General features: G+C 43.2%; 1 protein-coding gene and 1 long non-coding RNA gene across 4 annotated transcripts in view; one reads left to right on the top strand and one right to left on the bottom strand.

Moving 5' to 3' along the window:
• Window positions 1–27,175, bottom strand: ptch2 (patched 2). 2 transcript variants are annotated; one of them, XM_058756017.1, is made up of 22 exons: window positions 26,727–27,175; window positions 25,008–25,200; window positions 16,929–17,118; window positions 16,762–16,831; window positions 16,498–16,589; window positions 14,186–14,381; window positions 13,966–14,087; window positions 13,140–13,287; window positions 12,105–12,236; window positions 11,839–11,994; window positions 11,665–11,757; window positions 11,422–11,547; window positions 10,612–10,730; window positions 9,773–10,512; window positions 8,739–8,881; window positions 8,461–8,641; window positions 8,088–8,368; window positions 6,882–7,019; window positions 6,644–6,786; window positions 2,811–3,201; window positions 2,204–2,711; window positions 1–2,065 (listed from the first exon to the last, which is right to left on the bottom strand). In XM_058756017.1, exons 1-22 carry the CDS (start codon window positions 26,880–26,882, stop codon window positions 2,031–2,033), a joined length of 4,353 nt encoding a protein of 1,450 aa, XP_058612000.1. In that variant the 5' UTR covers window positions 26,883–27,175; the 3' UTR covers window positions 1–2,030. The 2 variants fall into 2 exon arrangements, with proteins under 2 accessions (XP_058612000.1, XP_058611993.1); XM_058756010.1 differs by having other exon boundaries at window positions 11,665–11,994.
• The window catches only part of LOC131527154 (uncharacterized), a 39,413-nt gene that overhangs the window by 6,169 nt on the left and 6,037 nt on the right, over window positions 1–27,207 (top strand). The gene's annotated exons all lie outside the window — the stretch shown is intronic.

The following is a 27,207-nucleotide window of genomic DNA, read 5'->3' on the forward strand; positions in this document are numbered from 1 at the left end:
TCCTATAAAGGGTGAAGGAAATGATGGTCACAAATGGTTTTTCTTTTCTTTTTTCCTCAAAGTTTTCTGAAGTCACAGTGTTTTAGACAACAACAAAAACAGAAACTCTTCAAATCTTTACATGAAGAAGGAAAGGCAAAGAGTCTACACAAGGTGGACAATCGTAGCCACCCCTTTCCTTCATTATTTCCAACAGCAATATAAAGATTTCAAAGCCCGCTCTACCCAAACTCCCCCCACCCCTAAAATAAAACAAAACAAAATCTCAGAAACAAATAGATATAATTATATATTTATATTTATAATATATTTACTCTTTAAAAATATAACTTCAGTCTAGTGACTAACATCTGTACAAACTACAAAAATAAAAATTTAATATAAATAATTTATATGGCATGACATACATTTGAAACAAAACCCCTATGCAGGACCCCCATCCCCTACCCTTGTCTCCTGTCTGCTCAAGCCACTTCTGTCCTTAAGCTGTACATGTGCTTTAGATTGCTTATTGTGTGTTGCTTCGTTTTCCAGATACAGTAGCTACTTGGTTTGTTTCCGTTAAAATACATATTTTGTTAAATAAAGAGAGAGTAAGGAAAGGAGAGTGAGAGAAGCTGCCACTTACATTAACACTTTTTTCCCTGCATTTAATCTGGCAGTGACATGACCAATACTGAATGAGTGAGCTTTTATCGGAAATTGGACCTAAGAAAGAGAACTGAATTGCAGACAGAATACTGGGAAGACTAGCACCAGAGCTGTTTATCTGTCCCTACACTGGCCTTGTGGGAGAAGCCCAGAGGGCAACTACCAGGTAAACAATTGCGCAGGGCTTTTGCTATTTACAAAGCAGCCAACAAGATGACCAAAAAAAGAGAAAGCAAACAAAAATCTCCTTTTTGCACTCATGCAAAATTCCCTTTCTGAATAATATTTGGGTAAACAACATGTTTGCCTGATGTCTCCCAAACTTTAGCTGGGGCATATATAGTGACAAACTGAAGCTTACTCATGTATGGCTAAAATAACCATAAAGTAAAATCAAAAAGTGTCATTCAACCACCCCTTCAAGTATATAAATGTAGACTGCAAATGAGTATATAATGGAACAATGTAACAGGAAACACTAGACCCATATTCCTGCTGTTCATTGCAAACTGTACTAGACATAGACCATTTCACACTTAAAAGGATGTGTAAAACCACGAGAAGTCATAAAACAGATGATAACATTACACTGATAGTCCATGTCAGTGACAATGTTGAGTATAGTGATGTATTACTGAACAGTTTGACAAATGTATTTTGTAAGAAAATAAAAAGTTAAGAAGGCACAATGGTTGCTGTCAGCAAAAAGTAAAATAAATAGGCTAAAGAAAAAAAACTGAGGAAATTTTAACTGAGAAAACAGAATAACTGTTATCTATACAGGTCTTGATTTTGTACAGTGCAATCAAAGATAAGTATACATCTTTGAACAATACAGATAAGCTTCCTATTGGCTGCAGTTTAAGAAATTGTTAATATAAAGTTAAATCTTGGCTTATGTTGGGGAAAGGGGTACTGCATATTTTCAAGACACGTCATCTTAAATTTGAAGTGTAGCAGCAAAAAAAAAAGGAGAAAAAGAGAACACTGACCTTGCATTTCAATAACCTAATATCATTTCACTTATTTTACATATATCACATTTTATAATCTATACAATGGAAGGAACAAGGCCTCCAAATCCTCTTATACATCTTACTTTTACACAAAAGAATACACAAGTTATACAGCACATTTTAAAATAGTTTCCCTCTTTTTAGTATTAATATATATATATATATATTTATAAATTTATAAATTTATAAATATATATATTTATAAATGTCTAAGAAGACCTTTTTAATAATTTTAAAATAAATCCTCTTGTCTGTGTGAGGTCTATGTACAGTTCAAAGAGATAAAAGACACTGGGCTGGGGTTGGGAAGTTCCCAAAACAGCCAGAGATTCCAGACAAAGGGATGTGGGGGCTGGGAGCAGTCTAGCAATCTTTGGCTGCTTGGATCCATGCACCACCTGTAACACATGCAAAAGATAGAACATTGTTATGACCGGTACAGACAGCTGTCTGCATTTTCATAACAATCTAAACTACGTAATTCTCTAGTGTTGGGATTTGAAATTTGAAAGCTATGAGACGGTCAGAGTCTTTACCTAGCGCCTGGTTAGCTTGATGCTGGTTTTTCTCTGTGGATTCCAGATCTTGAAGTTCCAATGAGTCCCTCTTATAATGTGTAGCCTTCCCATACGTTTGAGAAGTCCTCTTAGAGTCATCAAAAGAGTCTGACTCGTTATCCTCAAAACCCTCATGCATGTAACCCTGGTACGACCCCGGCAAACTGGGGTGCACTGCCACTGTCACAGAGGCTGTTGCTGTAACCATAGTGATTGCATTGTTAGGGTGCTGCAATGCCCCAGGGCTGTGGGCTGGGGCTGTAGTCCTGTTTTGCTGCTGCCCTCTCCCTGGTTGTGGCCCTGGGCCACACTGAGTAGTCCTACGAGGACAGTGGGTCCTGTCGCTAGGTAAATGTTGTCTCCTCTGCCCTTGGTACTCATGTTTGTTGTCCCACCGTGTGATCTGCGAACTGACCGAGTTGACTGCATTCTGCTTGGACTCACTGTTCTGTCCTTTAGACCCGTTTTCGTTAAAAGGTTTCACCACCTTGGAAGCAAGAACAAGCACAAACACATTACAAAAGTGCTCAAGCGCTACATCGCAAACATTTTGATTCATAATTTTTTTTCTGTCAGGTTGACTCACTGTGAGCTTAGGGAAGCTGGGGTTCTTGCTGGCTTCAAGCAGGATATGAGAGGTTGGTGGTTGAGCTGGAGACGTGATGTATGCGCTCCTGTCACAGTACTTGTACTCCTCCTCGCCGATGCCAGAGGTGGTTGTGGTTTCAGAATAGTATTCGGAATCAGAGGTCTCAGAGAACGCCTGACGTGGTCCCTTAGGGATGTGCCCAGCATAATACCCATGGTGGTTCATAGGAGGAGGCATGGGCTCAGGAGAGGGACTTTGCAAATGATTGCCATTGTTAGCGGGTACGACCTCAGCTGGGGGGCCCATGAGCGAAAGCAGTACCGGAAGTAGCACCAAACCATTAAGGATCCCCAACAATGTCAGTATGGCCAAAACGGCAAAGAAGTATCTGCAGGCAAGAACACAAATGAAGAGAATGTTAACGTTAAAGCAGCCACCAAACATCCACAGCATGTTCAAACATGATATGAGACAATAGGGTCATCATCTGAGAGGAAGGTGATATCCAAGAGTTCCTGTAGGATGTAGCTTCCCCTCTTATCCATCATTTCTTTCCCTACATTTCCTTTCTCCTGGCGACCTAACAAAGCTGGAGAGAAATTCCTGGGTTCCATCTTCGTAGTGAGTACTAGCTCTCTCTCCCTCTGGGAGCCCTCATCTATCACCACTGCCCTGCCACTTCCTGAGGAGATGTGTTTACATTAGTGAACAGATTCTACGCGTCAGAAACACTCACCCCTCTCCATTGCTTTTCTCCCTCTGCTTTCTTCCCTCCCTCTGTCCTAAAAGCTGCCACTGCTGTTAATGTAATTTTCTCCTCAGAAACGTAATAGCCCCTCTTATTGAGATCATATTTCACCCTGGCCAGGGCATGCCACCTTTATGTTTACGCTGAGCAGGCCAGGCCAGACCTTTGCTTTCTACCTTTTTCTTCCTCCTACTCTCTCTCCTTCCTCCTGGCCCTCAACAGCCATACTGGCTCGAGAGCTAATCACAAAACACTAGTGTGGAGATCTGCTGAAAGGCATTTATTTCATGTGCAATAAACTCTTATTTGCAAAACTGTAAAACTGACCCTAGAATCCATCCGTGTGCAAAAGGGATTTGTTCTGACAAAAATCTCTCTCTGAAACCAGTCTGATTAAGACTAATACTGGTCCCAGCTATTTTCTCAGTGGAGGTGACTAAAGCAGGAACCTCAATCCAGTGCTGAAGACTAGCAGGAAACACCGCCCTCTACCTCCAGAGCCAAGAACATGGAGGTCTGGTTGGCACAGGCGCTAGCGGGTCTGGTGGAGCAGTGTGAAGTGGTGCAGAGTTGCTTAAGGCTGGAAGCAGTGCCGAAAACGTATGTTTGAATGAAGGGGCCAAGGGAGAGGGTGGTGAATGAGGTTTCCCAGGCTTTAGCTCATGGGTGAGCGCTAGCAGTAAAGGCTAGAGATATAAGGCTTAGAAGAGCTGTAGCAGTTTTGCCCTGTATACTGGCTTGCGTGTTTACATCCAGTGCTCACTAATAGGCTGCAGGGCTGTTAGGGTGTCTGCGCCTCTGTGCCTCAGCTCAGAGCATTGAGGGAGGGCTCTGATTCACCACAAGAAAGACAGTGCATGAGAAAATGAGAGAGCACTCCAGTTAAATGGTTACACTAAAAAGAGACAATTCAGCTGTGGTTCAGACTTCTGGAGGTAAGAAAAAGAGGAACAGAATCTGGAAAAAAGTCTGGAATGTTCTTTTAACCTCCCACCCTCTGACCATTTTTGCTTCAGTCACATCTACAAGAACCTTGGGTTTAAGAAAGAAAGAAAGAGGGGAAAAAGTTCATCTTTGGCATATCTGCTTGGAGCATTCCAGACGTACAGTGGAAACTGCTGTCCATTGACCCGTCTCCTCCAATGAGGCCATGTGTTTACTTTGGCTCTCTGAGAACCGTCAAACAAATGAATCAAAAAACCCTGTTAAAAAGATTACAGGTCTGACGGTCATCGCACCACTGAACCTCCATTTTGGATCTATTTTGGTTTTGTCTCTATCGCAGCTCCCTGAGGAACCAAGACCTGTACTGTATCACAGAACCTCTGGTTTTAAAAGACTATAATTACCTATTTTCAGTCATTATGCACAGTTAGGGAGAGGTAATATTTAAATTGACCTCTAAAACCCAAATTTCCAAGGTGGCCCGTTGGGGTCTGTGTAAAACGCAGTACTACCGGAGACTCTGGTCAGAATTATATGCCACATTTAGACCAGAGACTGAGCTATGCTATGGGTTTCTCAGATGGAGACAAGCAAGCCTGCGTTCATTCCCTCCACTCCTTCCTCCCACTTCTCTCATGTCTGTGTCATTAACATAGATGAATCAGACAGCTTAAGTGTGAACCGTTTTCTTTTTCAGTCATCTCTCTCTACGGCAATGGTTAGAAACATTTAGAAGAATCACATAGTTTGAGCGACTCTTTGATAGGAGTTCAAGAAAGGCACAATCATCCTTTTCAACACAGTTTGTAATGTTCAGTGAAAACATGAAGGCTGTTTAAGAATGGGAAAAAAAAACAGACAAAGCAGCCAACCATCTCTGGCTGCACTTACGTCCACCTTTTGTTAGTTAAAAGCGCTCATTCTGTCTGACGGTCCTGTATACATGAAAAGATTGGAAAAAGGGCGCATGTTTATTTTACTAAGTCAACATTCCGAAAGTGGAGCGTGATTTATTTAAGGAGTAAAAAAAAAAAAGAAAAAGAAAAAAAAAAAGGGGAAAAAAAAGACTAAACCATCCATGGGCCCCGCCTGGGTTAGACCTCCAGAGTAGACCTAGTGTTAGGAATTCTGTTGTTTATATAAACTGTAATCTTTTCCATTCCAAGTCAGGGGTTGGAAAGGGTGGCTCGTTCTAAGAGGGGCCGCTGAGCTTGTTCTCCTGTTTATTCAGTGTCCCACAGCCAGGAGATGTTTACAGCAATGTATTTATGCTACTCCCCAGCTAGAGGGCCAGACCTCTCTCTCTTTCTCTCTACTTCTAAACAGGACCTCCCACCGTGAATGCCCCAATGCTGGCACACCGCTTGCACCAAATGGTTTGCTCCAATCCCCAACCCCCAATCTTTCCTCCGGGCTTTACCACTGTCCTAAGGCAATCTGCTATAACAACCCCCTGCGGTTTCCTGAAGACCCAAACCACACTGCTCTTCCTCGTTTCCAAATTGCTCTTTAGTGCAAAAAGTGGGAGCTTGAAAAATGATCAAGAGGCATATTTTTAATTTTCAGCATGCAGCTATGTTGTACTGGAACCTCTAACTAAGCCATTTTTTTATGTCATGGGTCTGTTTGAGGTGGATCTCAAGGTTGTGGTTTGCTTTCAGCAGAGCCTAGATCCAGTTGAAAAAAAAAATGCTTGTTGACATTTTTTCTTTCTGTGAAGCAGGCATTAAACCAGGCAGAAAAGCTGCCCAAATGCAGTGGCTAGAGGGAGTTCACAACCAAATGATTGGACAGTTGACATCCTCCCCGCAATCAGGATGGGAAAAACTGTGAGCAAGTGTGTGCATGTTGAGTCACCGCGCAGTGGGTTGTATATTTACTTGTTTACAAGCAGCTGCTGCACTCCCTTGATGTTTCCTCCATTTGTTGTGCATTCAAGCGGCTCAAGGATGTTTGTAAGAGTGCTGTGGTGGTCTAAGGGGAGTTAACATCCAGACTGACAACACCAGGTGATGGGGAGGCAAACGCTACCACCTGTACCCTACAGCCACATGTACAACTGTCTCCCTGCCTATGGCCCAAAGTCAGCATATGGGCTGACCTCAGAGACCCGCCTGGAGAAGTGTCAATCACTCACCTCATGATGAAGTCAAACTCCGAGCCGGCAAGCATGAGCACTCCCAGCAGAGTAGAGATGGCGCCGTCAATCACAGGAGCAAACATATGCTCCATAGCCACGGCTGAACGAGTGTTCCTGTCCCCAATGGCAGTCAGGAAACCCTACAATGTGGAAAATAGAGAGAATGAAACTAGTCTATTTGATTTTATTGGCAGAAATACAAATACTGATGAATTACTGTGCAAGATGGCCTTACCAGTGCAATGTGCACAGTAAACTCCACTCCAATACCAACGGAGGCTATAAGGATGACGACAGGAATGGCACTCAGTTTGATACCAATTAGGCCCATGATGCCAAAAAGTTCCACTGTCATCATGGCCAAAATAAAAACCTGTCGAGTAGAAGACAAAAATTAGCATGTTAGCAGTTACATTACAATGAACTATGTATATGGAAATAGCACTACATGAATCACAATGCAAAAATGGGCCTCACTGGACCAATATCCTCTACATTTAACTGTCATCTGCCCCAAGTATCAGATAACCCCTCCCCCATGTTTTGTCAATTGCAGAGCTAGGGAAATAAGTGACAATATGATAAAAGAGCATAAGGACCATTCGGCTCTCACTTTCCTGGTCCAGTGTAGTCCTCAGTGCTTTCCTACTCAAACAGTTTTTCTATAAATTAAATAGGGCACTTGGTTAAGTCTTTGCCCCGAAAACCTTTGATGTTGGCAGGGGTTCCAATTTGGTCATGCTTAAATTGGAGATGGTAAAACCCATTTTACTGCAGCCACATATAGGCTGTGAAACTGAAGAGGACAGAGCTGGTTTTGAAAAAAATAAAAATAAAAAGCAAGTGCAGTAAACTTTACTTTATCATTTAAATAAATGCCATAGGCTTTTACACACAAATGAGTCTGACATATTACAGCTAAACCAGAAATACATGTCAACCAATACCAATGGCCACTTCTAGTTCCTTGCTTCTTCATATTGACCCGTGGACCCCACCAGCCTGTGTGAAACACCTCCTAGCCCATGAACTAACTCACCCACCCACTACACCCAGTCCCTGATGGATGGGTTTTGCAGGCCAAGGTCGTGACTGGGCAGATCTGTCCTGTCCCCAAATTTCTGGACAAAGGCAGTTGGAGGTAAAAGCCTTCAGGAGAGCTTTGCATTTCTTCTTTAGAAAGTCTTGCTGCACCCATTTGAATAACAAAAGAGATGAGGGGGAGAGTCCGTATGTGTGTGACTGTGTGTATATATGTGTGTATGCAAGCAGCACCCTCTAGACAACCCGCCAAGGCCCTCCCCAGAAAACTGCCCTGGTGGCAAAGTTATTGAGCTGTGTTGAGGGGATCAGGGGGAGCAAGAGAAATAAGAGAATAGGGGAAGGGGCTAGAAAAAAAGGGAGTTAGAAATGGATTAGGGTGAGAAGAAGGCAGACTTACAATGACGCCTGCGGTCCAGGGGTTGAGCAGGAGGATGGCGCACACCAGGAAGGTGCAAGCAAGGACTACGCTGATGGACAGCAAGAACCAGTGGCGCAGACCAATGTACTGTTCCCAGAACAAAAAGGGGTAGCCGTTGGGATAGTTCTGGATTCCCTGACGCATAAATTCCTCGCAAACTGTGCGCACACTCTCGATGGCTTCAATGAAGTCTGAGGCTTGTCTGAGGCCATTTAGGTAGAAAGGAAACTGAGCGAACTCTAGAGGCTCTGCCGCAGGGACTGAAAAAGAGAAGAGGTAATGCTTTTGAAACATGCATCCATAAATATGACTTTGACCACCTTTCTAATTTCATTGTCTTTGGTTTACTTACTGCGAAGGTTCTCCCCAGTGGTGTCGTACTTATCATGGATCCACTCCCGAGGATGGGGGTAAAAGTTGGCTTGGGAGGCAGCGTAGCCTAACGGATCATTACTGACCCATACTGTCAGGTAGATATAAAAAACCTCTGCTGGAATGAGACCATCCTCGTCCACCAGGCGACGAGAAGTGAGCTTTACAAGAAACAAAATGTGTAAATGTAAGTTTTGGGATAGATGCAAAGTTTTGGATGGGTATTTAAACTAAATGCTCCAATAGTTGACCACACACCTGGCTGTAGTTAAAAGGTTCTTTTTTAGAGCCAGTTTGTATGAGGAGCTTGTAGGCCAGCGCTCCATCCTCTGTGCCATTGCGATAGCTGTCATAGGTGATTCTGCCAGCTTCCCAATCAGCATCAAATGTAGCCTGCAGACCTACATGGAGGATGGATGGGTACAATTAGACCTACTGTGAGAAAGCTGTTCAAACCTTCCTACTTTTCTTTTCACAATTCAGTAAGCTATGACAGAGGATTGTTAAAATTGCTCCTCCCTTAGAGAGGGGGGTAAAAACTTGGGTCAGATTTAATGCCAATCCACACACACAAACAGGCGTATAAACCAAAAGTCCCCCTCCCCTTGCTGGGTTCTCCATCTTTCTGCCTGGTGCTGAATAAATGTGTGTGGGCTGAATAAACTAACCAGAGAAAGCCTTTCGTGCTCTCCAAATTACAAAGTCTGGCAACAGCTGAAAAACAGTTTCCACAACCATTCTGTAATTACAGAGATCTCCTCACAAGAAAAGGAAATAGCATAGGGGAGAAAGAGAGAGTCTTTCAACTACCTCCAGTTTCCACAGCCTTTCAAAATAAATAGCTTCTTTTCAGTTCGCTGGGTTTTAGTTATTGTGGATTCACCTCACAGTTAAGCTCTCAATACAAACTAATGTGAGCAGAGAGGTCACAAACAGTCTGAGATAACCCCTGACCCTCCCATAATCTTCTCTATGCCCAGGTGGGTGAAACACAAAAGCAGATGACAGAAGTGAACTTTCACTGAACTCATTTCTTTCACCTTTAGAGATAAGAGCATTTCCCACACAATGAATGAGCGCAACTAGAAATGATAGTTTGTGGCATTTTTCACCATGGCTATGTTTCATATTTACTGATATTTTGTAGATACTTATATATCCTTATCTATATACAACACAATAGTGCAAGACAAGGTATGGGCTGATTTTTCAGACACAGGCATTGTGAAAATAGTCGTAGTAGTAAAAGTCGTAGCCTTAGCAAGCACTGCTAAAAAAAAACAACAACTTACCTTTGAGCCAGTCCTGGAAGAAGTGCAGCCACATTCTGGGAAGTTTGTGATTGCTGTCCTTAACTACATATTTTACAGAGTTGAAGGCATTGTGAAGCTGAAGAAGCTGTCTCTGAGAACGGGCATAGTCAAAGCCATCCATGGTAACCAGGTACATGTTATAGAAGGAGAAGTATTTAAACTGGGCAGTGATAAAGTCATACTCCTTTGTGTCTCTGGGGACAATATCAGTCAAGTAGAGTCCATCATGAACCATTGTGGTACCATAGAGGCTGAGGCCCAGAAGAGCCACAAAAACGACGACCACCACAGTCTTAGTTTCGGGCTTTAACAACAGAGGGGCATACTTTTCCCGTGCAAAGTTTGACAGATTCCAGCGAAAGAAGGGCAAAGGCACACACTCGCGGCCCTCTTTGGGCTCCTCCACCTGGGCTAGAAGGTCTCGGGTGGAGCTGGAGGTGGTGAACAGCTGGGAGCCATAAGGGTCAGTGGTCGGAGTGGGTGTGGATAGGACCATGGATGGAGGACTGGTGGAGATCTGGGAAGTGGGTGGCAGAATGGTGACAATATGCTGACCAGCTGCATCACACTGGGTGAATGCCTGCACAGTGGTGGTGATGTGGGTGCTGGTGGTTATAGTGGAACCAGTGTAGGTCGGGGTGGCTGGAGTGTGCTGGTGGTTGTCGTTAGCGTCTGAGAACTCCTGAGGCTGGATCTGGATCACCCGAGATGAACAAGGGCTGGAAGAAAAGAAACATATAAATCCACATTTTGAGTAACAAAGGCTTTGGCATAATAAAAATGGCTGATATTAAGTAAGGGCAGCGCATCTTAGTTACCTGTAGAAACAGCATAGGATGTCCAGTCTTTTGTCCTCCCGCCTGTGCAGGTCCAAGCTCAGAATGGCAGGGAAGATCAGCAGAACCATGGCAAAGTTAAAGACAACCACAATAGCCGCCTGAATAAAGAGTAAGAGAGAAAGAGAGACTTCAGGATAAAGGCCAAGTCTTTTCGTTCATGAGTTCTACGCTGCCACCCGACTCCACAGCTGCTGTCTGAACTTGAGAAAAAACACTCTGCATTCAGGATCCCTCGCTGTTTTAGTGCCTCGGATTGAATCCCAGAAAGTAAAATATGCACCCTAAATCAACCAGCAACCCCATCCCCCAGCACTCCACAAATAGTCAACAATCCAAGGAAAGGGGACTCCCAAGGTCACAGCGAGTCAGAGCAGAACCCCCCCCCACCCCCAACCTCAGACAGACATTATATTCTGTATCATTACAGTGCAGACCACCCAGGGTTAGCCTGGGGAGATCAGAGAAGCACAGTCTGATGGCTGGGTGATATACTGATATATTCACTCATCTCATTACCTCCCTCTCTCTCTTGGTATCCACTCCCCACCTGAAAACCAGGCTGTGACTTTAGTTTGATGTGGGGGTTTGACCATAAAATAAAGAGAGAATGCAAGAAAGAGCAACAACAAAGGCCATCCTCACTTTGAATTAACTTTGACTGCTTGTTTTTTAAAGCCAACTTTCACTGCCTTTTTCAGATCGTCAACGCCCCTGCCAATCTTTCTCAATGGGCATCACAGGGTGCAATGGTTGATGACATGTACTCACACACAAAATACAAACTCCTACCTGAAGTGAGAAGGCCCGGAGAGCAGGAATAGGCACTAGGGCAGCCATGAAAAAAGCAATCATGTTATTGATGGAGGTCAGAGCCACACTGGTGCCAGTTCTTCTTAGGCAGTCGCCTGTCCTCTCCTATGGAGAGATATGGCAAATAATGAGCTGTGATCTTCAAAAACAATAACAGGAAGCCTAAGCAACATTTTCATCCCCCAGAAGTCACGATCCAAAGCATATTTATGAGATACGTGCCTTGAACGGGATGTTGGATCTGGTCTCGGTGAAGGAATGAGCCAGCAAAAACATGTCATCAACTCCAATGCCCAGGGCCAGGAATGGCAGCACCTGTGAAGGAACGCACAGCTCTGAGTTACAGCCAAGCCCTGAGGCTGAGTGTGAATTTAAGATGTTTAGGTGTGTATTTACCTGTGTGGTGGCGGCATTGAAGGACAGCCCCAGCAGCGAGCACAGACCAAGTCCTGCAGCCACAGACAGAGCAACTAGAAGCACTCCGGCCAGCCCTACAGCACCCTGAGACTTAGCACAGTCCCAGCGCAGCATGGTCACGCATGCGTATGCCAGCTGTGCATAGAGAGAGACACGTGTAAGGGAATAGCTCCACACATATGGAGACACGCTCATCACATTTCCATTAGCCTTAACTAGAGTTGCCACAGTAATGGATGTCTTACCATGAGCAGATAACCACCTGCCACCCTGATTACACTGACGTCGGAGAAGGACTTCATGATGTCATTAAGAGTAGTGGTAGAGAAGGCATAAACGTTGGAGGAAGAGTTCTGAGGAATGCTCCCATGGACAACCTACACACAAAATCACAGTTTTAAACATCAATCCAGAGAATACAACTACAAGATTTTCAATATTTGGATTGGAAAGAGCATATATCCATGGGTCAAATCAAAAAGGCTTGTGACTGGCTGCAATTTAATAAATTTCGGCATGAGCAAAGTTGCTTAACCTAACATTGTGTGTTTTGAATGAACTTGTGCACTCATTGCAGAACAGAACAAATCTTGAATTACTTTTTCTGACAAGCTACACAAACATTAATTCTTCTTTGGGCCGTACCCTCATCCACCTCGTATTTTATCCTAATAACACACAAACAAGATAGCACGAGACCCTATGAAGCTTGACAAGCAAGAAATAATGAGCACAGATGCCAGAGGGCAGAGGTCAGATGGATCAGATGAGATCACATGGTCTCTCAGGCTACTCCATCAGCACCATGAATGGCTGACAACCTTAAGGGGAAAGGAATACCTCTGCACTTTGTTTTTACAGTGCCCTATCCCCCCAACCTCCCCTGACTCCACTTCCCTCGTTCTTGCTCTCTTTTTGAGGCAGCAGACATTACTGGAGGCTCTTCTCACTCTGTAATTCCCTTTCTCTCTCTCTCTCTCTCTCTCTCTCTCTTTCAGTGAGCATGCTGGGTGTCAGTTATCACAAAAACAGCTTGTTCCTATAACTGGGAGTCTGTCAGTGGCCTCCTAGGAGGACTCCGTTTACTAGGCAGCTGAGGATTGATGGAATTCAGGCAGACGTTGCCATCCTCTGGTCTAAGGAAAACAACCCTCTTGCACCACTTGTGACCTCCTGTGCTCTTTTTACCTTTCCACCCCAGCTGGGCACCCTCCGCAGTCACTGAAACCATTCAGACCTCACAAAGTGATGTGTGGGTGTGTTATGAAACAGGAAATTACCTCAACGAATTTCCTCTGCCAGGACTCCAAGATGGCAGTGGCCTTGTCCTCGTTCCAGTTGATGTCATGGATCTCATAGTCGTCTTTAAAGTGCTCATAGAGCTGTTTGGGACTCATGAGCAGGAACATGGTCTGAAGAGCCTCCGCACTATACAGGAAAATACAGAGGGCTGAGTGAGATCTGAATGTACAAACACGCATGTGCAGATACCATTGTGTTGCAAAGTGATAATAAGGAAACATCAATAGGGAGACACATTATAATAAAGACTGGAATGATGCGCGTGGTCCCTCTCGGGCTTCTATAAATCACTCTAACACTTCCACTGAGATTAGAACAATGCTCAAATACTGGGCAAAAGGCCAATATACCGCTCTCTGCAGAGACTTTCATTTATTGCAGATTAAACTGTGCATTGAAAATACACACATGAGATTAAATTACAGGTGTCAAATATTTGTGCTCTTGCTTTTAGTTTACCTACAGTTTGTTTACTTTGTATCATATGTTCTTTTTTTCTGTTCAGTGTGTTTTCATTTTCCTCCACTCTGCATTTCAGATCTGCCCATAGGTTATGTGGCTGTCCATCATGTTTAATTGGTCTTTCCTATACTGGGGTCAGAGGTGGAAACTGATCCCTCTTCATGTAAGGAATTCCTTGGATGTGTGAGGTTATTAGGAGTCAGAAAGATTCCTCCCTCTCTCCATCTCTGTCTCTTTCGGGTTTATTCTCTTACTTTCTCTCTTGTCAGGGCCTCCTAAGAGAGGCCCACCCACATACCCCCTCCTCTTGCCTCTCCTTCTTTCTTTCCCCCTCTTTCTCACCTCTGCAAGGCATTCTGGGAGTCCTTTACTCTTTCACCCAGGATCAACTCCTCCTGCCAGTGCATGAACTTCTTGGAGAAACCATGGCAACCACCCTGAAGTTCAGCAGCAATGTCGGGGATCTAAATAAAACACAGACCACACAATTAATGCAAAACTATAAATTTTACAGACTCCTATTAATAAGATATTGTCATTTGCATTTCAAAACTGTACTCACCTGCCGTGGGTCTTTATTAGGGGCACTGTGAGGGCAGTCTGTGTCATTGGGATCCAAGCATGGGCGGTTCATATAGGCGTGGCCCACCTGAGCCTTATCTAGCATCTCTCGGAAACCCTCTAGAGATGTAAACTGGCTCAACTCCTCCATTAGCTTGAGGGGGTCCAGATTCATCCACTGAATGTCAGGCATGCCCCTATGACAAGAATCACAAAAAACTAAATTGAGACACTTCAATTAAGTTAGCAGACTAAATGTGTCAATTGTATGACTTTTTTCAAACGATAGCACACTTTTTCCAAACAAACCCCTTTCCCCTTCCCTGCTGCTGCTTCTCTGAGTCTGCCGGCACCAGTCCCTCCCTGGTGGTGGCGGACTACAGATGCCACATAAAGTAGCGTTTATTATCCTGTTACACGGAGGGGCATAATGTGCCGGCGGTCTACAGGCTGCTGTCTCTTAACTTTGTGCATCGAGTCATAACGATTACCTCTGCCTCTAAAACATCTTGATAAGGATGAAGGCGGGCAGTGGAAATGCTGAGAAGAGCTGTGCCTACTGTCTTGAATGCTGCTTTGAGCCCAGTGTTCTCAACCCCTTAGCCTGCAGGTTTTAATCTATCTTCTCTCACTCAATGGGTATTGAAAAAATGGACTGTTGTTTACTGATGTGCCAAAGACTAATTCTCTAGGTGTAGTGGAGTTACAGTTGGATTCTTTTTAACGTTCTGATTTACAAGGGGTGGGTGATTCTGGGAACACTGACAACCTCTAACTTGTAGCATTATTTCATTATTATGGCATTGAAAATGATTATATAGCACAAGGAAAAAAACATTCCAAATCAACACCTATGTAGCTAAAAAAATCCCAAGTAAAAATGCCATAGAACCCAGAGTGATACCCCCTGAGTGAAAGAGGGGCCTTTCACCGTGATGAGTATTTGTGGGTAAAGAAGAATACAAGTGAATAGTGTCCTAACTCCAGGCCCAATCTCACTCTAATAACTCATGAAGAGCAGCTTCAAATAAAGCTGGTCCTCTCCCATTCCCACATACCAAGCGCCTTTGCTCCTGCTTGCAAAGAGAGTCTCCTTTATCTCCTATTTTTTGCTTGAGTGAACCGGCCTGGGCCCTTTTGTTTTTCCATAGATTGCTGCTCTTTGTTCCCTCAAGTTTTTTTCTCCCTCACTCACTCTCTCCCTCCCTTTCTCTCTCTGTCTCTCTCTCGCTCTTTTCCTTTTAGATGAAAAAAAAAACAGCTGAACTGAAGCGGAAGCTTGAGAGGACATTAGCCTCAGTGGCTAACGCAGGCCCTCTTCATACATGTCCAAATTGAGAAAACAGGGAAATAAGTAACAACATTTTTAAAGGCCAATCATGCTTCTCAGAAAACCTGGGTATTAGTCAACCTGGGCTGATGAAAGTGAAAGAAAAAGTCTATGAGAATTGATAGAATCAGTCTCAGCCAATTGAAACCAATTTTTGTCCTGCATTGCATAGAATACAATATGGCTTTCAATTTTCCATCAACAAAATTTTAAAGAGATGTTTTGGGTGGAAGTGTAAACTACAATGTCCAACATCCACAGTTAATTTTTCCTACTTTTTCCTCCCTCTTTCTCTCTCTGGGCCCACGACTTGAATAATGCCCATTTTATTTGTTGGACAACTTACAGCTCCAAGCCTGGGCGATTACCATGAGAATGCACAGTGTTACCCAGTGCTGACAAAGCCGGGCCCCCTCCAGGGCCCCCTCACTGATGGACACTCACTCGTAAACTGAAAGAATGCTTACCATTGTCTGACCCAAATGCTCCCCTGCCCCCCCACCCTTCCCTCCTACCCACCCAGTAGCAGTCATCTCTCTCTCTGCCTTCCTCTCTCTCTGTCCCCTTTCCGTAAGAACTTCTTCAGGCTGGGGGATTGGGTGGTGGGACAGGGGTGCAGGATTAGAGATTGTCCTGTAAAGCCCCTCACCACACTGTTGACAGCTCAAGCCACACTGACGACGGAACTTCAGCTTCAGCTTATCAACAGACTAAATAGAGCTTTTGCTAGGCGCTTGATGTCAGAGTTTGTCGCAGCCAGCGCCGTTTTGGTCGAAGGTAAAGGCCAATTGTTATAGGAGCGTGTGTTATATCAAGGAGGGGGGTCAAAAGTTTCAGAGTTATAGTTCAGGCACAGTCCCTTGTTTCATGGTTAATTTTGGTCTCTTGAGTTTAGATATATTTATAATAGTCACGTGAAGCTATATGTGACTTCATCAGAGATAGGTGGTTATATATTAAATAAGAATAAGCAGAATGCTTACGGTAAATAGGCAGAGCCTCCCTGCAACTTAGAGCCTTCCCAAAAGCAGTCCAAAGGAGTCACGATCATACAGGGGAAAAGCTTGTCAATCATCTGCAAGGAAATAGAGTATAATCTTCAGTAAGGCAGATTTCATGGCACAGAAGAAAAATAAGCCAAGTTAAAGTGAATAAACACTATAATAGCTGTCTAAAGCACTAAACAAACAGTAATAAGAAAATTATTATGAAGCAAGCCAAAAATTTCATAATAAAAACATGCTTACCCTCTCAATCATGACATTTTCTATAATTGGGACTCCGGATTTGAAGCAAATTTTATTAAGATCCCAAGATCTGTGGGTAGAGATTGTACAACCACATATTAGAAGACTGGCCCTCATGTTTATAAGTGTTTGAAATTCCCTGTAATCCTGCTGGGGGTTGTACTCACTTTCCATAAAGAGACACTTGAACTTTGCTGGCTGACAGAGCAGCCTCCAGGTGGAGCAGCAAAGCCTCCTGGGTAAGAATATTGTTTCCTTCCTGTTTGGGTGTCTGTATGAGCATCTGTGAGGTGAACACTGACTCCTCTCCCTGCTTCTCTTTTGTGTAGCGTAGCTCCTTGCTCACCCGACTGCCAGCTGAGAAAGAGAGACATCACAGTTTGTTATTTTCAAACGTTCAGAAAGGAGACAAGTTCATATGTCAGAGGAACAACATGGTTTTGTGATAATGGTCACACTGCAACAAAAAATCATGATCCTCACTGAGAGGTTAATGTCATAATTAAACCCAAATTAAACACACTACAGTTCTCATTCCCCCTGTGCATATTCCAGCTAACCCCAGAAACAGATGTGTGGATCACATTTGTGTCTTTAGCACACTGAAGAGTAAAAATACTCATGACATGGCCCACACTTCCACACAAGGCTAACAAACAGGCTTTTGCACAAAATCCTCCATAAATTCTCCAATGTGGCTGACTTAAAACTGACAGAATCTCTTTCCCAGCCTAATCTTGCCACCACCAGTTTAATGAATGGCTAACTCCACACTGCTTAGCACAGACTGTGGTTCTTGAAAGTAAGGTCGCTCAAGACATTGGGTCTTGATTTACAGGTCACCATGCCTGGTCCAAGGTGTGAGAAGTAAATGGAAGGAGAGAGCAAGGCAGAAGAGCAGAGGCAGAAATGCTGTTCATGTGGTATGTTGAGTCGGGATGAAAAGCATCAAAGAGTGCAGAAGAAACTCCGTAGTCCAGCCCCCTAATTAACGGAGGCGGTGGTGAAAAGAGAACGCGGGGTATCTGCGGCCATGCCAAATGCACATGAAACGCACCGGCCCAGATCAGAGCCTGTCCGTCTGCCCCTCCACATCCCAATACATGATGACAAGCCTGCAGTGGCTGGCTGAGCCCACCGAACCACTTTTTCTCCCCAGCACATCTCGCTGCCTGCCTCAGTTAATTGAGAGAGGGAGTGGGAGAGAAAGAGACACAGAGAAACAGAAAGAGAGAAATACAGAGAGAGAGAGGGGTACTGTTCCTGTCAGGGGTAGCCCACAGCTTTGTAAGTGGCTTAGAGATCCTTTAAGAACAATCCTTTAACACACATGAAAGGTTCTGTTTAATGAAAGAAAAAACTGAACAGAAACAAAAAAAAATTGCACCGCAAATATAAATGCCACGTGACTTGCCCTGAAGCTTACAACTTGATGCATGCAAACATTCAACCTCCTGGTTCCATTCATGCAGCTATCTGACATGCAGGTTACGTAAACACATTACTTCAAAAATGTGGCGGGCTGAATCTAAAGGCCGTTTCCATTTGCAAAATGCAAACATGTATTTGTGTCGATCTACAGACAGCATGTTCATATTTAATGCATTCAGGCATCTGCAGGAATTGAGCTCCAATCCTTGGGCCTGTAATTACAGGGGCTCCTGAAGTAAATTATAGCTATTTGTGTCTGGTTCCTCCCATCTGGACCACCCAGCTAGAGGCCCGAGTGGGCCCCGCCGCTCAGTCACCGCTCCACTCAGCCACCCTCCAGATGGGAGCTTTGCTCTGTTCTCTCGGCTCGCTGCTGCCGTACACTTAAAGAGACAGGCACGCAAATACTTTCACAGCCAGAAACGCACCACAGAAGGGGGGAAAAGGAACTGTGATGCACAAGACTGATCTGGGATGTACATTTGAGATTCAAACAGCTAGAAATCTCAAACACAGAAGCCTAGGGGGATTTTCAAAGCACTAATCTTTGCTTTGAGTTGCTGAGACTGGAACAGGGTAGAGGGGTTTGTGATTATGAAAGCTTTTATGTTTAAAAAACTCAAAATGAGGGCAGCCTAACGGTGTGATATCAATCCAGCAATACTGCCATACAGAGCTTACTCTCTCCCAAGCACAGACCCTCCTTCCTTTGTTGTCCTTCATTTTTCACAGCCTTGGGGGTGACATCACCATCACGGGACAATTATCCATGAGGAGGGTCCGACCAATGTTCCCCAACATAGCCGGAAAGAGAACCAGCCTCAGTGTCTCATAGATTAGATAGTTCTGCAACTGTAAATACACTGTAGCATGTAAAATGGTAAAATCTGAAACTAATCTACAGTCTGCCCTCACTGGCTAGAACACAATGATAGCAAGCCTGTCTCAAGGTCCCACCCAGGAGCAGACCAGCAAAATGAGCTGGTGTGAGGGGGTTCCCTCCCAGTGGGCAGTATGGAAAGTGACATGTAATTAACTATGAAGAAGAAGCCCCCTGCTCCCCAGTGTCACCCCGCCAGTGGACCCTGTCAGCTCCAATCTCGCTCATGTCCACCCTGGCTTGGCCTGTGCAGTGCTCTGCAACACATTGCCCACAACTTCCTGCTCACACTGACCTGAAATATAGTTACGATTACCATATTGATGCACGAAGGGGAGCAAGAAAATTCTGAATGAGGAAGGTGAAGAAAAAATTGCATAATAAGAATATACTAAGAACTAATTACAACAAGGATCATGCTAAATTAACCTAATTTAAAGATTATGGAAAAATATGCCTTTACTGTCTACGAATTTAGGATCTGAATGTGGCGCAGTAGCAATGAGCAGCAAGGTCTGAAACCCAGTGCTTTCTCCATTAGGACAGGCCACCTTCAAAGTGTTGTGGGCCAGATTAGAGGGATTAAGAGGCTTCTAAAAGGACTCATGCTGTTCTGGAGGAAGTCCCACAAGGAAGAGTGCTGAAAGAGACATTTTTACCTGTTTTCACCACCCAAGTAAACCCAAGAGCTCAGATACACAGTCGGGTGCCAGTGCGTGCCCACGCACACACTCTCCCATACGCGCTTTCACTCTCTTTTTCTGTTTCCCTTTTTCTCCCACACACATTAGTATATGAAACCACCAAGAACAAAACAAGCTGGTCCAGCTCTTTTGCCTTGGGTCCGTCAAGACCCCATAATGTCCATTCCAAGTTCTTTGTTTGATTTTTTTCTTCCTCTTCTTTCCAGACACATTATGTAGACAAGAAGGATAGATTTGGCTCAAGTGCAAATCTTTTTAAACATTTCAGCTTCACTGGAACTCTCAATCACAAGTAGTCTCAATGGCTTGACCATGACTGAGAGAACCACCCCATCTCGCACGAATACAGTGGCAGATGGAGACTGCTCCACCTCTGCCTCTATGAGCGCTAACTCAAGGCCACCAAGAGACTCAATGCAGGTCTTTGTCACCCTCATTTTCAGTCACTTTCAGTTGTTTCCCAACAAACAGGAAAAAATAAAGAGAGAAACTCACTACAAAAGCAATTGGATTTGGATTTTTCCCAGCGAATAAAACAATGTGAGAGGGAGGAAGGGCTAGCTTATCTTTGTGTGTGAAATGCATACACACACATGCATGTCCTTCTGTACATCTTTCTGAGGCAACTGTCGGCCTTGTTGAAAAAACTTAACATACATATCATTCATTGTAACCCTCCAGATGGCAGGTAAAAATGATTAAAAACAAATCAAGATGGCTAAAACTATGCTTGAGCTAGCACCTATTCAGACCTGATACTTCTGTCAGCATTGACATAAATTTCCACCGGTTCTGGCATTTAGGTCCTGGCCATTTCCATATGTATAGCCTTCCCTGTACTAATTATGCTAATCAGCCCTAGTGTTGGCTGCTGTGAAAAATAACCACATTAGGCACTCCACTGGCTGCTAATGCAGCTTAATGTGTGGTTGAAACATACATTCATCCCATGGTGAAAGGCAAAATTTTTCCACGTTGCTGGTTTCATTCAAACTGGAAATGAATTTATTGAGCCCAGAAACCATTTCTTTTCCACCACGTACCAAGAAAATGTTTTTTACCCTAACCAAAAGGACAAACTGTTGAGAAGGACAAAAAGGAGACTTTTTTTTTCCCCCAAAAAAAGTGACCAGTTTCTTTTTTATTTTTTTTAAGCTTGGATCAAAGAAAATGACCCTCATTGGACTGAATGTAAGAAATACTGTCTGAATCGGGCAGCAAGAGGGGCAGCTTCTTGGGGGTCTGGTCTCCTCCTGCCTCCGCTGGCGTTGTTCTAGTAACATTAGCTTAAGAATATAAACAGAAAGGTGTACCCTAGCACTTCTGCCATGGACTTAGACCTCAGTTTGCCTCTCTGATCGTGCCACCAACGTCAATGGGACGTGTTTACAACCTAGATATAAAACATGTTCTGTTGCTGCACTGACAACCTCTGGAACTGCATTATGCTGTTAACCAAAAAAAACAAACAACAAAAAAAAAAAACAAGTGCAATGCCAAACAGACTAATTATGTAGATAAAATGAAAACCCAGAGTGAGTGAAGCCTTAATTGGCAATGCTCTGATTTGGAGTAGAAAGTTGCTAAACTTTTAGAAGGGATGCATTCAGTTCATATGGCCGTTCTTGAGTAATGGGGGCTGGAAGGCCGGCCTGTGTGGGGTGGAAATGGGGGGGTTGAAGTAAACATTTTCAACTGACCCAGGTTGACTCTGGCCTTGTTTGTACTTTCTACTGGTGAGGTCTAAGTCTCAGCAGTTAGGGTTTATTTATGTAGCTGGGGTACTGCGGCTTGCCATTCACCTCCAATAATGCTTCATAGAGCTTGCTTTCTCTCGAATCCGGCACCAGGACTGGAAGACTGTGTATTTTCTAATAAATTATTGCATTTACCTTGCATTTCATTTTTGTTTAGATAACTGCTCCTAACACTGAAAGGTCCACATGTGTCTGTGTAAATCCTGTACTTGTGCTGGTTCCCTCAGTCTACATGCATGTGGACAAGGTCATTCATGCAATGTGTATATGTTCTTTATTGCACTCTTCTGCTGCCTGGTGGCTTCATACAACTCAAGCGGGTCTGCAACCCAGATATCCCTGCACACATTCGAGTAATGTTTGTACAGCTTGTCTGTGTGTACACGTCTGTCAGGCACACCAAAATCGTGTCAAAACGGATGAGAAAAATTAAGTTACGACTGTATAAGAGTACATAAACATGTCCGTCTGTTTGAAAAAGTTTGCCGTTTGTTTAGCCCGGCACACATTTTTGCAATGACCGTTAAATGCCAACAATCCTTTTGGGAGGCCAGCATTACTCAAGCATATAATCACATATCAAAGTCTGCTTTTTTGCCCCACACAGATAGGCAACTCGTCACTGACAAATCTTCCCTCATCCTTCACTCTACAAAAGCTCAATCAAATATTAAAATCCACACAATTAAAACAAGATGTGGTACTGCTCAGTTTGGTGTCAGAAACCAGATGAAATAACTTGAGCTCCTTTGAAAACACAACTTTCTCAATCTTTTCTCCCCCTCTCTTAATTCTCCAAACAAATTCCCCTCTGCAATCCGACACTGCACATAAGGAGCAAACATGAAATCCAGAGTAATTTAAGGGTGTAGATGCTAGAATGTTTCTTCGCTCACCAGCCCCCAAACCGTCATCCTACATTTCATTTTATCACCTCTTTCTCCTGCCTCACAATGCAAGCTAAAATCACACTTTCCCAAGAATTAACCCATGACTTAAAGAGGTAGTTCAGCCAAAAATGAACATTTTGTCATCATTAACTTAACCCTTGTGCTGTTTTAAACCTGTATGCCATTCTTAAGCGGAACACATAATAAGATATGTAAATAAGATATACAACTGTGTCTATACAATGAAATTCAGTGGGGTCTAAAACAACATTGGACCCCACTGACTGTCATTGTATGGACAAAAATTTCCTTCAAAATTCAGAAGAAAGAAAGTCATGCAGGTTTGGAATGACAAGGATGACTAAATGACAATTTTCAATTTTGGGGAGAACTAACATTTAAGTCTTCAACTATACTTTTTAAACAGCAAATCATCACCCTCTAGAATCTCTAGAAATCTAGAATTTCAAACAACAAACCATAACTTGCAAATAACATAACATACAACTTGCACATTCTGATATAAACATACTGATGAATTTTAGGCTAGGTTGGATAAATATCTCTACATTCTGACTTCTTTGATGGCTCCTACTGTTTATAAAAGGTATTTGTGACAAAACACACAGTATTCCTAACAGGGTGCCTAAACCTGATTACTAAACTGTTGGTTCGTTTTTATAAGGCATCTAAACACAAGGTCGCTGCTTTTCGCACATCATTTGATGGAAGGCGGAAGCAATTACGGGTGGCCCGGGTGGTCCCTGAGGACATGGACACTTGGTGGCCTGGGTGACATTTGGGTGGGGGCTAGAGCAGAGGTGAAGAAGGGATAGTAACCGCCTCAGGGGTAATGAGGAGGCATATGCTCCAAAATGCACAGCTGGGCAAGTGTGAGATCCACAAGCCTTGACTGTTTTGCTATTCTTTACAGCTCCCCCACACACAACAGATTTGAATTTTTGTGACAAATAGGTTGCAACATTTAAAATGTAGCCTAACTGGTCTGTCCTTAAAAATAATTGAAATTTGGAAATGCTTATGCCACATTCATTTTGTAATAAAATGTTTTGGCTTGCCAAGTCATTGGAAAGTCCTCTTGATATATGCAACTATTTAGTAATCGCTAACAGCACCAGGGACCTTTTTAAATTCAATTCCCAATCACAAGACCCATTATAAAACTCTTTTGTTTGTCCCTGTGACTTTTTATGTGTATGTGTGCAGAAGTGAATGTGTGTGCCTGTGTGTGAGAACTAACCTCTCCTTGTTACCATACCACTTACTCCCCATTCAGCCCAGAGCAGCTTTGTCAATGGGCTATTGGGGGAAACAACGCAGGCAGAAACTTTAGAAACACAGGCACTGCCTCTTAAAGGCACAGCGTTCCTTTTCAGCACTTTGGCGTTTCACTCCAGGAGCCCCATGCTTTATGCCTGCTTTACATTAAAACACAAATTTCACTGACAACGTCTGACAACTCCCTTTGCTTAACTCCAGCTAACGTTCCCACCAGAGAGCATTTGTTCATATATCACCTCCTTTAGAGCTCTGAATATTTCACAAGTAGGTCTAATTATAAACTTGTTTCAATATCATAGACAAAAAAAAAAAAAAATGCTTTTACGCAAGTCAGAAAGTGTATTTTTTGACTATGATATTGTGAAAAAGCATATAGGATTATGTCTAAAAGGTCCCACCATTTTTTTCTGAAACAAACCAATGCTAAGCTACCATGAACAGCATGTTTTATTTTCAAGTACAAAACTAGAAAAGCACAAAAAATAACGATGCCTAATATGCTTGTGCATGAGCGTGTGCACGTTGTGTGTGTGAGTGTGAAACAGGTGGGTAAACTTCAGCTGTATTCACTTTTTTTGGTAAAGGGGGGTGCCTTTATTGTTGAATGGAATCCAAGAATAGTGAAGGACCACACAGCGAGCACGAGGGGGAGGGTCAGCACCTCAAAGATGGCTAACGATTCACACACAGCCCATCTGTGCAGGGGATCAGCAGTGTGGCGAAAGCCTAGGGGGCTTAGAAGGAATTTGGCAGTGTGAAAACCAAATAAAGCTGCCTGAAAATGCACAGATAAGTGAGGTGCATGGAAAGCACGTCAAACGGGAAAGGGAGGAAAAAGAAAAACATCAAGCGCAGTGCCCACCGCAAACAATATAGGCTGATGGGGAAAGAACAAGAGAAGGCTTGCATGCGCTAGGAAAAAGAATGCTACGTGTGCGTGACAGGAGATATGGAATTCCAGAGGCCACGGTCTATGTCCGCTCAAAGATCCTGAGACTTCATATCAGAAGCCCACACGAGGTCTGGGTCTATATCGCCCAACAACTGAACCACAATCACATTTTCAATCAGTTAAGCTAGCTAAGCTTAGTTAAGCAAAAAGGCAGTCAAATTGTTTGGGAGAGAGTTCTAAAATTGAGTTGCAATAAAAAGGACCATGTCTATTCTGACCCTATGCAAAGTGAAGTCACAGCAAACAGCTCACAAATAACTTGTTCCTTCAGATCAGCCCCAGAAATAAACCCACACAGCGCATAAGAAAAACATGAAAGCTTGGACTCACCTTCCACCCATAGTTTCTCAATGTCCGTTTCAATGGCAGCGACCCGCAAACCAACAGACAGGGCTCCGAACACAAGAAGTCCAATGAAAAGGACTTTTCCACAGTGTCGCTGAATGTGACAGCCCAGAGAAAAGAGAAAAGCCTGGAACCTCGCCCGAATCCACAGTGGTGCTTTCTGTCCCACAGCTTTCCCCTGAGACACAAGAGAGGAACACTTATTCACATGTACAGTGATGCTATTTCAGATCAGTTGTAACACACGGTGCCCTACCAGGATAGTGAACTGTCCTGACAACACATGAATCAACATTTACAAGTCAGGTTATTTTCATTTTTGTGTAAGACATTTCTAAACGTGACACTGTCTGCTTGTTGTAAAGTAGAGAATGTTAAATACGTTTGAAACAAAAACTCAGCAAACCAAATGAAAATAATATGTGACTTATTTTAAGATTCTGTTCAAATACCACTGTGACAATTTCAGAACTGTTTCCTTATTAATCCACCCTAACCTATAGAAAACGCTAAAATCCCACCAATTCCATGTGTGTTGTTATATAATGTAGTAACTTGGCATGAGTTAGAGAACTTAAAATGCCTGTTAAAATGTTTTTATTTTGTCATATCTTTGTCTCAATCCATTTAAATAGTTGCATACATCATTTTTAATTTTCTTTGTCTTAATTAAATTCAAAGTTCTAAAAAAAAAAATTTGTTGTTTCAAAGTTTTGGGTTTAAACTGTTTAGAGTATTAAAGGACTTTCTCTAAACATCTCACAGGCCTGATGATTCTCATCTGGTCTGGATTCACAGCTCATGTCTTTATTAAAGAAGATGGTTAATTCAAATTATAAAAGTTAACAATCTATCGTACAGCTTTATAAAAGCTCCTTTAAGCTTTAGCTCTAAAATGTAGAATGTTAAAATCATGTAACCTCAAATAAAAGCTGTCAAACATGTCTTGTTATAAACTATAACTGTTTCAATATACTTGGTTCTTCTGTTATCACATAGCAGCATGTTACAAGGAAAATGAATTTGTAAGCATTTCTGGCAAGCTATAATAGAAAAGCAAACTCTTTTATAAGCAGTTTGATCAATAATGTAGATTTCATGGCTTTGCAACTACCTCGCAAGTTTCCTGTAACTGGCAGTCCTAGCTGCTGTATAACTGGACATGTTTTGGTTTCACTCATGGGAGTTTTGACACATAGCCAAGCGTTCATGCGCTTCACTGATGCTTTGTCAGATCAAACTTAATCAGTGAATTCCTCAGCAGGACGCGCGCATTGTCAAACAAACACGCTATATTGTATCTAGACCAACCAGATTGAACACTGAGGCGGCATTAGGGACGAATTAAACGTGAAAAAGACTCAAAACGCGCGGACAGAAGAGCTAAATGAATGAAAACTCGGCTTTCATTCATAGAAGTCGCTGTCCGCGCTTCTACTTTCATATTTAGCGTCGTTAACTCTCCATCTAAACCTATTTCCACCAAACTAGGTTTTGAGACGTATGTGTAGCCTGCTGATCAGTTCCTTCTCTCTAGCTTCAAAAAGAGAGTAAATACCCTCCAACACTTCTAAAACTAGGCTAAAGAAAGTCCTTAACAGTTCCCTGGCTCCCTGAAACACACACGTTACCACCAACACGAAGAACAACAACGCAGTGTGTGTGTAGCCTATATATATATTCCAGCGGAAAAGCGTTTGTCACCTTAGAAATCTGTTTTAACGCAAAAGCGGCGTGGCAGTAACTGGGTCTCCGGATGAGATCTGAGTTCACGGGCGGCGGAGAGCGTGTGTAACTTGGGGGTAAATCTCCAAAAACACCACCACCGGCCGGTCCCGGGTCTCTGGGATCCGAGGCCATAGTCCAAACGGGAGGCAGAAGAAGCGCTGAAGAAAGTTAAAGGCAAACGCGGCGCGTTAGGCAGAGGCGATAATAATAATAATCCAAGATTCGCGACACGCGCATCCACCGGGTTCAACTTTAAGAAATATTCTCTAGTCTTTCCTTGAGCCAAAGTCTTCCAACTCCATCCCAACATTATGTGCTCGAATCCGTATAGATCCTTGGGTCTTCATTCGTCCAGCTATAGCGCGTAACTCGTTTTAAAGCAGAAGAAAGTGGCGAGTGGATTCCGCCAGTCTACCTCTGATCCTATTGCAGTAACATTTGGAGAGGTAGCCCCTTT

The sequence above is a fragment of the Onychostoma macrolepis genome, chromosome 02 (assembly GCF_012432095.1).
Source record: "Onychostoma macrolepis isolate SWU-2019 chromosome 02, ASM1243209v1, whole genome shotgun sequence".
Lineage (NCBI taxonomy): Eukaryota > Metazoa > Chordata > Actinopteri > Cypriniformes > Cyprinidae > Onychostoma > Onychostoma macrolepis.